General features: G+C 34.9%; 1 protein-coding gene across 3 annotated transcripts; it reads left to right on the forward strand.

Annotated features, from left to right (window-relative positions):
- Positions 1–941: 941 nt before the first annotated feature.
- Positions 942–10693, forward strand: LOC120339066 (sodium- and chloride-dependent taurine transporter-like). Of its 3 annotated transcripts, XM_039407114.2 has the most exons (15): positions 948–1097; positions 1502–1707; positions 2293–2459; positions 2795–2926; positions 3155–3401; positions 3942–4074; positions 4534–4668; positions 5701–5804; positions 6138–6231; positions 6424–6567; positions 7796–7933; positions 8622–8825; positions 9304–9474; positions 9682–9766; positions 10092–10693. In XM_039407114.2, the coding sequence occupies exons 2-15, from the start codon at positions 1679–1681 to the stop codon at positions 10211–10213; spliced, it is 1905 nt and encodes a 634-aa protein (XP_039263048.2). In that variant the 5' UTR covers positions 948–1097; positions 1502–1678; the 3' UTR covers positions 10214–10693. The 3 variants fall into 3 exon arrangements, with proteins under 3 accessions (XP_039263049.2, XP_039263048.2, XP_077972089.1); XM_039407115.2 differs by lacking the exon at positions 1502–1707 and having other exon boundaries at positions 942–1097; XM_078115963.1 differs by lacking the exons at positions 948–1097; positions 1502–1707 and having other exon boundaries at positions 1718–2459.
- The last annotated feature ends 1929 nt before the right edge of the window (positions 10694–12622 follow it).

The raw sequence follows: 12622 nt of genomic DNA on the forward strand, positions 1-12622 counted from the left end.
ATTTGCAATTTCTTCGCCCGTATGCTGCGAAATGTCGTGTTTCGTGAAAAATTCCACTCCCGCGGTGATCGTGATTGTTGTTTATAAAAGAGAGTGACGCACGGTATCTTCTTTTCATAGTTTAATTGTTACAACAATGTACTCCAGAGAGGTCTCAAATAGTATTACAATACAACAAGAGGTTTTGTCTAGAAACGCGTTGTCGAGGAGCTTCATCAACAGAGATTCGAATAAATAGTCAGAATAATTAAGGGTTGGTTCATTCCGGCATTCTGTCAAGACCAAAAAGTCTATTCCTATAAAGGATACGGAAGGAAATAAGCAGTTTCTTAGCGACAATGCGGAGGGCGAGTACGACTTTAAAATTTTCAGGTCGCAAGATTTCTCGTTGGCTACGTCTAGAGTAGACGATCTACTGTGGTAGGGTAGAATACTTCTATATGATTTTCAGAATTTCCCACTAAGCATACGGCCTTCTCTTAATCTAACCGCAAAAATGAGGCATCAGCCAGCCAGAACAAGAACACTGTAATTAGGGTGAAATTATTCTGTCATTACTACAAGAGATCACTGATTTATACGTTTAAAATCGCTTCATTGAATCTTCACAGTGACACGATAACTGATTTTATAGGTCTATAAGGTCTGATGGATTGCGCGAACTATATATACATATGACATTACTCTCGTCTTGTTAAATTTAATCGTCCGCGTTTAACATTTAGTAATTTTGGAATTAGATTACGCCTTAACGCCGTCTTCAAGTCCGGCTCTCTGATTTATAGCAACGGAGCTGATTGGACGAGTTAATATTCTCATGTTAAAATTCTAGTGTTGGTATTTCAAAATTAGTTGTAGTTTTTTCTATGCACAAATCGATTATTTTAAATTTGTCATATTCATTTGACCTTATTTATCAAAATGCCGCTTTGTTACGTCAGAATAGAAAGTTCCAAAATGGTTTATACTAAATGAAGGAATTAAATATCAGTCTGTTTTACTTTGTCAGACAATAAATATACGAATACATAAGAAATAGCTGAAATATATAATTGAAGAGTCAACTCGGTAACGACGAAGTTTGAAGAATTATTTTCGTAAGTCACTTTACTTTTATTTTTAACACTTACAGTACTAGCTGTGAGATTGAGTACTGCCGCTCATACAAGGACTTTCTTAAACGTATTTACGACGGTTTTACGTCGTTTCGCTCTAAAAAATTTCCTCGTCTCTCTCGCCCTCAAAATCCTTATTTCTCCAAGCACAAATAAAATCGTTTGTTATGAATTTTAAGTGTATGTCATTTGATGATAGAACGCTTAAGTGGCTATGTGTTGTTAACTTTAAGAAAATGCTGTGGAAATAAGGATAATGTAGGACGTGGGGGACTGGGTACTAAAATAATGCTTACTGGTGAATATGATTTTTTTTTTAATTCGGTTTATGAATATTCGTGCCCACATGAAATAACCCACACGGCAGTACTTCTCTTTCCTGGCAGACGTATCTTGAACGTTGTATTTAACCGGCAACTGCATACCACCAATACAATTATTGTGCAAAGACCAACTGAAAGCTCTACAAAAGCGATCAGAAGGAAGGCAGAATGTATCAGGGGCAGTGTGATAAACTTAATCAAAATGACAAAATCAAATGGAAAGGTTGATGGAAATGAAATATGGATGTTTTTACAACTACGTACTCCCGGTGAGCTAGCCGAGCAGATGTAAAGCTCCAGGCGCCATCAAACGACGGTCTTTGCCTTGGTAGAGGCCGTCAGTTTTCTTCGATGGTTTTCAAAGTTTGTGAATAATTTTCAAAGTTTTAAGTCCCTTAAATTACCGGGTTTACAGATACCAAACATTTGCCAATAAATGCTTTCAACGACAGTAAGTATTAGAGTCACGCCGCGGCGTGACTGAACGTGCCTAAGGATTTTTTTCCAAATTTATATTTTAAATTTTATTATTTAGTATATAGTGCAGCAATGCGACTTTTCAAAGTACCGCAAACTAGCTAATATTTGTATTCTCCTTGATCAAATACAGTAATTCTTTGTGATGTTTTATCTTAAAGTCGTTTTGTGCCAGTTGCACGTTTCAACCAAAAAAGTAATAGTTGAATTTAACGAAAAAAGATTGGAACCAACAAGAGCAGAATTTTTGCAAACAATTCATTTGACTTGAGCATTGCTATCGGCATGTCAGAAACTAAAGTAGTTGGAACCGCTTATACGCGGAAATCTAACGACGGTATGTTAAGTGTAATTTCCACTCGTGATACTTTCCACAGTTTGGAAGCAATGTCGAATCCACCAGAAAAGAAATCTTCTAATTCGAACGAAGAAAAACGGGACACTTGGTCAAAAAAGGTTGATTTTGCTTTCTCTATTGCCGGTGGATTCGTAGGACTTGGAAATGTCTGGCGATTTCCCTACCTTTGTTTCAAGAACGGTGGAGGTTGGTGCTAATTAGTTTATTTCAAATATTTGCAAGGAGTTAGTTGTAGGTTATTTGGAAGTTTTTTTCCCAAGTTGGCCATATTTTATTTATAAGGCAAATAATTTCATGGTGGTTAAAAATGCCAGATTTAAAGTGATGTATTCACATTAAATGAAGCACTGAACATGGTTTTTATGCTTGGTAAATCGGTAATGTCTTACACCCTTCAAGTACAACTAAACTCATTAAGAATATCGATGACCTATGTTTTGCACCAAGCTAAAAACACCTTCGTTAGTTCACCAGTACGTCTGTTGTTTACCTGAAACTTATTTTCGACATTTGTTTTGCAGGAGCGTTTCTTATTCCCTACGTTTTGTTTGTAGCACTGGGTTCATTACCGGTGTTTTTCTTGGAGGTGACTGTCGGTCAATATTCTCGGTGCGGAGGCGCGCTTGCGTGGAAGATTGTGCCGGTGATGAAAGGTAATATCACAAAAATTCGGTTTTGCATCATGTCTTCGTTAAATGATTATGTAAGAAATATTTGCATTGTTGAATGAATCGTATAAAAAATTTTCCCCATATGAAAATGTATATTTCTTTTTAGACAAATATGGGCCCTTTCCCATGCTTGACGATATGTTAATGCTTGAATTTTATTACTGGCGTTTAATTTCATATGTCTTTCAAATAGATATATTTTTTATTTAGGTATCGGGGCTGCTGTAAACATCATAAATTACTACCTGAATGTGTACTACGCGGTAATTTTGGCATGGTCTCTCAGATACTTTTTTGCCTCGATGGCGTCAACGCTGCCGTGGTCGACTTGCGGCAACAATTGGAACACGAATAGCTGTTATGTATACGGTGCCAAAGCCCTCAATGTGAGCAATGACACCGGTTACGCGTTTCAAAATGATACAGAAAAAATATCCTCCGTTGTGGAATATTGGGAGTAAGTGCAGCTTGATTTACTGTTCACCAGGGCATTGTAAGCTAAACGATAAAAATTCTCACTTACTAAACCATAGTATAATCTAAAATGCATAAGAAGTAAATTTTCTGCTGGGCACCACCGACATATTCGCTATTAGTAAGACTTAGTCCCAGGACCTTTTCCGAAAAGCAATCGAAGAGTTTTATTAAGTTTACCAACTTTTTTTTAAACAAGCGTTGTACAATGCGACACTGTGTTTTGAGATAAAATTTCCAAAGCGACGCCAATTCACAAAAGAGATCTATGCGCGATATAAACGTAACAGTATACTTTCCGCCAATGGAAACTCTATACGGCATTGGCGTAAGTGAGAGTAAAAACACTCCCAACGCCCAGCGGTACCGCCGACATTCCAATAAGCAATGAATGCCTTTTACTGTTAATTTTCTAAGATAATGTCGTAATCTTATGCTAAAAGTAAGTATTTTAACTAATGTATCAGGCCATATGAAACCTAATCTATATAAAAAAGTAATTGCATGTTTTTCACAATTCAAGGAGGGGTGTGTTAGGATTGTCGAAAGGGATCGACCATGCCGGAGAAGTACAATGGGAGTTGCTTTTATGTTTGTTGCTAACTTGGGTCATCATATACTTCTGTATCTGGAAAGGGATTGGTTGGACCAGCAAGGTAAAGTAGCCAATAGTGAGACCGATTTTGGTGACCAAATGCTTGGCGCATACAATCACAATTACTAGATTGCGAAATTCGTCCTTCTCGACCGATGCTCTGCTCTTTTTCTCTCTTTATTATACCTTTGTACTCCCGAGTTTTGTTTCTTTGTTTGCAGCTATGACCGAGATAGAATTTCTTTTAAATGTTTGTGTGCATCTACGGGCCACACCAGATGCGCATATTAGTTGAATTTAAATAATAGTTTCCCATTGCTTATAGCGTCGCTTAGCTTAATACACAAAGGAAAGAATGTTAAGATAGAAGTTCTGAAGGAAACAATTTATGTCTACAGTAAAGTAAAACAAAATTGTCCTTAACTGCGTTTTCAGATTTGTCTAGTAATTTCCGATATCTAAAGAGCCCTTTAAAAATATATTAAAACTTGAAAACGCTTTCATTATTTTTTATTTTCAGGTCGTCTACTTCACAGCAACTTTTCCTATTCTGATGCTTCTTGTTCTTCTTGTGAGAGGAGTAACACTCGACGGTGCTGTAGACGGAATCATTTTCTACCTCAAGCCGGATCTTGACAGGCTCAGGGACGTTCAAGTATGTCTTGAGAACATTTTAATTATAAACAGGGCACTTTTGCTAAAGAACCTGAAGTTGATTGGATTTAATGAAGTAACTGGCTGCTGAAAACTATGAGAAAATCACTTGACTTTTCAAGGTTCATTCATTTCTTTAATGATCGTTCTAGTGTAGTTCAGAAATGCACCAAGGGTAGGAAAGTTTCCGACACCGTCTATATCTCATTCGAAGAAATTATATTTTTCAAGTTATAGCCTATTATTTCCCGAGATCGAGGAAATGCTTGAAAATACAAGAGATCAAAGTTCGTTCAAATGTAGTTTAATAGTTTTTATACCACCCATTACCGATATTCAAATATTTGCTTGATATCAAAATAGAGCACATTATAACATATGAATATCATATTACAAAGTGAAACATTCTTTATTCGCGTGCAACCGACACATTCCAATTTACATTATGTGCCATAAAACTTTACACCTCATTTGTCATTTGTAGGAATTATGTCAACGTAATGTTATTCAAATAAAGTTACTACTGCTATATGTACAGAAATCAAATTTTGATATCGCATCATTGACGTTTTGCATTGAAAAACCATACATACTTTCTGCAACATAGCTCAACATTTGTCTCGAAACTTGGCTGTAAAAGTTTGGGGAATTACAAAGGACTTTAGAGAAGCAAATGTACTAATACTGCGGAAACGCTTACTTTATTATTTTGAATAAACGACAATGCAACATACTTGGAAATAGTTAATAGCACATCACATTTGCGATTTCACAAGGCTCTGTGTGCTTAGTTTGATTAAAATCGCCAAGAGTATGCCACTGAAGTATTCTATAATTTATAAATCTTTCTCGATGTAAACGGTTTATTCCACAGGCAATCCCCCAAAGATTGAATATCAGTTTCATTGTAATAACGTGGCCTGCTTGCTACCTTTAAAACCAGATATAATTGTCATCATTACCCTCGACTGTTAGACAGTATAATAATATTATGTTATTATCTTTCATTATGCTTCTATTTCTTCTTCCAAAGGTATGGCTAGACGCCGCGGCTCAAGTTTTCTATTCATACGCTCTGTGTAAAGGGATGCTCACCACAATGGGAAGTTATAATAAGTACAAGTACAATAGTTACAGGTCAATGTTGTTTTTATTGTATTTCATTTTTGTAATTGTTGGTTATTTTGACAACTGTTGACGATGACGATTGTTCATTTGTATTTTGGGGTTTTATTGTCATATTGTAAATCAAACCTGCTGTCTCTTGTTGACTTATTCTTCGCAGCATTTGCCAAAGATTGCGGTAACTCCCGCAGCTCTGTGAATTTGTTCTGAAGTTCTGAAAACGTGAGCCAATGTGAATATTATATTACCTCGATGCTTCAAACGCCATACCCACTTCTAAATTATTTTGTTTAGTCGAGAATTCGATATGCTGTTTATTTACCAAAGTCTCTTGTGTGTATACAGGGACTGCATTATTTTGGCTTTTTTGAATAGCGGTGTCAGCTTCGTTTCCGGTTTTGCCATTTTCTCAGTCTTAGGATTCATGGCTAAAGAACAGGTATGCACTGAAATTGGTTAAAGAAAAATAAACAATAGGAAATGAATGTTTGGGTTATATTACACTCAAATGTAAAACTTGCGTTAGCACTAAATGGTGGTAAACGAAGAATTGCTTATAATTATAGAAAATATATTTCGTTTGTTAATGGGTTGGCAATTACTTGAATCGATGTTTTATGTTTATTTACAGGGTGTCAATATCACAGACGTGGCGGAATCCGGGCCTGGTCTTGCTTTCATTGCCTATCCCAAGGCACTTACCCTACTTCCTCTTCCTCAGTTCTGGGGATGTTTATTCTTTTTCATGTTGTTTCTTCTCGGACTGGACAGCGAGGTTGGTTGAGTACACGTATCCTGTTCTTGTAAATATCAACAAATTTGCATTCGAAATAATTTGCTTATACTATTGTTAACGATATCACGTATAGTCTTAGCTTGAGATTTGTATTTTATTAAACGACAAATAACAGTAAAATCCAACAGCTTATTTGGTTATTCATTTAATTTGCATTTGAATGGTATTTCTGGTCATTGTAGTTGGCTCCTGCCATACTTAGTGGCGTGCTTTATGTAGGATGCTTTTTGTGGAAACTTACCAAGTCAAAGCAAATGAGACTGATGTAATATCAATCAACAACCATTAAGTCGCATTTACAAAAATAATTCAACCGTGCCAAATAGGGTTAAAAGACTTTAATGAATGAATCGATTTTAACTAAATTTCAATTTGTTTATCGGCATCGCCCTTATTTGATCTTCCTCATTAAAAAGTAGGAAACGATTCAATGAAGTATCAACATAAAACTTTTACATTGTTGACCTCAATTCCACTTTTATCAACTAATTCCACGTCTACAAAAGGGAGCCATGCCCAAAAACGCCGACGCGAGGTAGTATGTTCCTGAATACTAACTGCCGGTAAAATGCGAGATTATCTAAGCATACGTCGCTCGTCGATCACGTGAGCTTCACAATCAACAATGCAAAAATGATGTCATCATTTGAAATCTGCATAGACGTGTCAGACAAAATATAGAAAAATTTAAACAAAACAGCCTGCTAGGAAACAATTCTGTCTTTAACTGAAAATTTGAAAAAGCTTAGTTCGGTAGTAGAAGGGAAATGTGATGTATGTCGCAACATCACCAACAAATAACTTTCTAAAACAGCCTATCGGTACAATTTTTGTTCTACTATCCTCTCTGATTTATTCGTGTCTCAATCACACACGCAATGGCACATGGATGAGCTGTAGAGTAGACGTATATCTGGATTGATATTTCAGTCGAAAGAAGGAACTGGGAATTTGGTTGTCACATTTATTGAATTATCGTGAAAGAGATAATGTTCGCTATCTTTTACATGGGCAAAATAATCCGTACCCACAAATTGAAAAAAAAAATTCTAGACATAATTATATACAAAGAATATACAAATTTGTCTCACTATCGAATTTTGCTGATCCTCACAATGCTTGAAATACCGAGTTAATTTCCCCTACCGATAGATAATTAAGGAACTATAGCCTTGGGACACTACAACATACATTCTTTTATTCGCAGTTCGTCGGACAAGAAACTCTCATGACAGCTTTTGTTGACATCAAACCAAAATTTTTCCGTAAACCATGGAGAAAAGAAATCGCCTTGGCAATCTTATCTCTTACTCAATTTTTATTCGGGATCAGCATGATTACCCAGGTGAGTTGGGATAGTATTTATAAATGAAATTATACCGTAATGTGCGTGTCCCGAGATTTGAATTATGGACTCTTTGTAAATTGTGATGTCCTTAGAACTTGAGAGATATTTGTTCAAGGATTTGTTTATTTATGCTATTGTTAATGAAAATGATTAAGGGTGATCGAGATCTTTATTCTACCGTATGTCTGTTATTAGCCCCATTGTAATGATCAAAAATCATCTGTTGTCAACATACAATGCTGAATTATAATGATAAAAGCGAAGAATCCTATAAAATACTAGTTCACAATAGAAAATGCGAACAAGCGATCTTTCACTTTAACTGAGTCCGGTTAATCTATATATGAGTAAGACATGTATTACGATTTATGAGGAATAAAAGTTTGCTCATTTTTCCCTATGAAATCTTTTCATCGTTCAATAATCATTGTGAGTCCGATGCCATTTGCTGATACGGCAGTTTAGACAGGTAGTCATTTAACAGGGACACTCTTGCTGGCTTATCTTCGTAAGAAGCAGTCGAAGCGCTGTAATTTAATTTTCTACCTCAAATACTGAGCATCATTTCAATTCATTCGTATGTGAAAAGTAGGCTAATAGGCCTACTTTGCTCTCGGAAACAGCAAGTGATATTTTGATATGCTGAATACATCACTTCTAATGGATTCATTGATATTATTTCCAGGGAGGAGTCTATGTTCTCAATATTTTTGATAACTACGCTGCGGCTGGATGGTGTATGCTTTTTATCAGTTTCTTCCAATGCGGATCCATTTCATGGCTTTTTGGCATAAAGAAATTTTGGAGTCGCATCTGTGAAATGGTCGGCTTCAAACCGTTCCCTTGGTTCAAGTGGTGTTGGTGCATCTTGACTCCAATTTCAACTGCAGTAAGTAAATAATATACGAGTGTTTTAGTGGGTTCAAGTATTATAAATGTTCAAGTTATTAAATTAAATGAAGAACAACATAGAGTAGGCTTTCCATTGGTTATATCTAGTTGGCATTGCCCCAAAAGTGTTTGCTTCAGTTTCTTATGCTTCGATGAAAACACGAAATTCAGTATGTTGGAACAACATATATACCACTAAAATTTGGAATATTGTTTTTGTGACGTTTTACTTTTTTACTATAACTTTCTTATATTAGTACTGCATAAAACGATGTGACTCTATTACGATTTAAAACGAATTTTTAAATATATTCTTGTGGATGTTCAAAGTAAGGAAAATCACAACAGTAATTCATATTATTATCTATATATATTTAGCTTCACTCGCTATACATAATACACTTCATTGGTTCTAAAATTGAGTAAGGGATAAATTGTGTTTATGTCGATATTTTATTATTTTTCTTTATTTACAGGTTCTTTTTGTATTAAGTGTTAGTTACTATAAACCGTTGACTTACAACAAGACTTATGTATATCCTACATGGGCGATTGTGGTTGCATGGATGTTGGCATTGTCTTCTATGCTTTGGATTCCGGGTTATGCAGCATATCGGTTCATTGTTGCGAAGGGCTCGTTGAAAGATGTAAGTTTTATTAATTCATTTCATTAAAATCAAAGATATTTGCAATTGTAACGGCTGTCAAATTGTGAAAATATTACTAAGAAGGCCCCATCTTATTGGAATCATACTAAGTCAGTCGTATATTTCGTATAATACAATAAGTTAAAGTCTAATTGCTTTAGACTTGTTTGAGGATTACGTGATAATAGTTTACCCAAATATTTACAGAGATGGGTGGAGATAACTACCTCAGAATATGATGATTCGAACAGATTATCTGAATACGAAGAAGTGGAAATGGCTGATAAAATAGGTATCAAATCAGTAAAACTTTGCATAATAACATAGGACTATTTTAACGGACATAACACTTTTACAACTATGCACTATTCATGTATTTGAGACTGCAGTTTCGGTACCGGCATAAAGAATCCCTTTGCTGTATTTTATTGAACGTTACACTTTATTGGACATTGCTTATGCGTTTTGTTATGCGTTGTTATTACTTTAATTAAAGTTATGGTTTTTAATCTGAATTATCAACAATCGTAGAATCTTTTTTAACGAGTAAATGTATGCGCACTCTTTGTTCATTCAAGTTTCTCAAAACCTTGAAAATATTAATATATCATTTAAAGCTGAAGCTTCAACAACGCCTTACATATATCCAATACTCGAGGAAACCCCGCTTTATGAAGACGTTGTGAGTGGAAAACGGGACTTGGAAGCCAACGATAATCCACAGACGGTTACTGACTAACAGCGACACCTGGCGATATACTGTACCATATAAACAACCAGTCAAGTTTACGAATGACTGAAGTCTTTTTGCAAATAGACTTACTAGGGATCAAGTTGATTTTTTATCTTGGATAATATGTCTTTGAATTGTTTTTACTCCTTGTTTCATTGTTTTCTTTCGTAAATCGTTCATTTTATACCTGATGTAATTTTAGCTAGGCAGTACGATAAGACATGCTTTTATTGATGATAGTGTCAAAAGGTAAATATGATTTTTGATGAATTATTTGAAGGAAATAGTAGGAATTATAACCATTGTCTCTGTGGTATTGGAGGATTCGTCATTTTGTATCTGAGTTTTTTTCAAAGCATTGAATTTTATAAAAACTTTCCCATTTGAAGTCAACTGGAGCAAATCGATAATGTTTTTTTCTTTTTGATTAATAGTTTGGTGCTAATTTTAGCACCTTTTTAGAAAAATAAAAGTAGAGAAAAACTATTATGATGTTTTGTTTCCCATCATATTTTGCTTGATTGGCGTGTTTGTGTCTTTAAAATATTTCGCCAATCAAGAATTCGACAGGGATATAGATATATATATATATATAATTTTTTGAGTTATTATAATACATTTGAGGCACAAGAAAAGTTACGGTTCGTCTATTTACGAATATGCAACTGTGTGACAAACTCATAAATTAAACGTAGTATTTGAGCAAAGCTGAATAGGCATGTTATATAGCAAAACAACATAATGAATATGGTTTTCAATGGATACTCAATCGATCAACGTCTACACCTGGTACCAGTTTTCCATCGTTGACGCTGACGATACGGATAAATTGTGGGAATAATTTTGTCTGCTTCCATGCATCATTTGACATGCTAGTAGTTTGACATTTGAAAAGATCAAAAATCAATTTTGCAGTTTTGATAACAGTTGTAATTGTAATAAAAAAAATTTATAAATGGTATTTGCAACGTAGATATATATCATTAGCTCACAGCGTGTTGGGCCCGTTTTTAACAAAAAATAAATAAAATAAGAATGAAACATAAAAATATACTCATCAGTTTGAGTAATTATATAAACCCGAACAACCGTTAAAACGTTTCTGAAAAACGTTGACGCAATGCGGCGTTGAAAAAACAACCTAATTTAATTAAAGAACGAACAGTTTTCTAAAACGTTAAGTGAAAAAGATCTCGATTGTACCACCACACTCCTATGTGTTAGGTAAAAACAAATGATTTTATTCGTGAAGATGATCTTACGTCAATAGCATTTTTGCAGCCTAAAACATAATTACATTAACCTCAACTACTAAATTAAGCAACACTGTGCCATTAAATTCCAGATAACTCAACAGAGGATGACATGTTAGAATTGTATCAAATTGTACATTTCACGGAATAATTTGTTAAATGTGAACTCTAATCAGATGTTAATCGAGTAGTCGTAATTTAATGCTCAATAACTGTAGCTCTACACCTGTAATTGAAGATGAGACTCAGTTGGTAAATTTTGGCGATACATAAATATTCATATACACTTTCTGCATTTCTCATTATACCTCTGAGTCATATGATATGACACCACGGCAATTAGAGTTTGTTCTAAGCACTTCCTGATATAGTAGAAAGCACAATGCGTGCATATATAATACGTTGTGGACACAGTACCTAGATGAGGCAACTAGAGTAGTATAGCGTCCAAAATACAATGTTCCCGACTATGTCTGAGGTTTCATTCTGGTAACTAGTTTAAAGACTTGCGAGAGTAGCCTAGAAAACTTGGACCTCCTGAACGGACCTTAGTGTATACACACCAAATCCCTTTCTCCCGCGGACGAATAGAATTGTAAATAGTAGGGAATTGAACCTTAAACCTATATTTCAATGAGGAAAAGGATTTGGAGTTACATCGTTTATAACCAGGTTTTTAGTGCTTACTTTTGTTTGATTATGTACACACCGATAATATAGATTGTCATCGCCACTATCTTCAGCCCAATATCTATAGAATAAAATTGTTCTTAGGACACTCCGTGTTATTGGTTAAATGCTTGAGAATTTGATGTGTTTAAATACTAGCGTTTCTTTATCTATTATGTTTTATAACGTGACGAATGGGTCGAGATGAATGCCAGTATCAAACAGTCAACTATACTATGTTAGACATGACTATTGAACGTTTTTGTGCGTGGTTATTTTAGTATGCCTTCCCTTTATTGCTCCTGTGGTCGAGTTCTGGGAGGCCGCGTGAAAAAACTTACGCAATTTAAGCGTTGAAAGCGTGAAGAAGTATTCGGATTAATCTAAAATATTAATATACATATCGCTATAGTTACGTTTGATATTTATTTATTCTCGTGACAGCGTGATATGAATGTAGATACCTATATATATAGACTTCGATATATTACTT

The sequence above is a fragment of the Styela clava genome, chromosome 9, assembly GCF_964204865.1.
Source record: "Styela clava chromosome 9, kaStyClav1.hap1.2, whole genome shotgun sequence".
In the NCBI taxonomy this organism is placed as follows: domain Eukaryota; kingdom Metazoa; phylum Chordata; class Ascidiacea; order Stolidobranchia; family Styelidae; genus Styela; species Styela clava.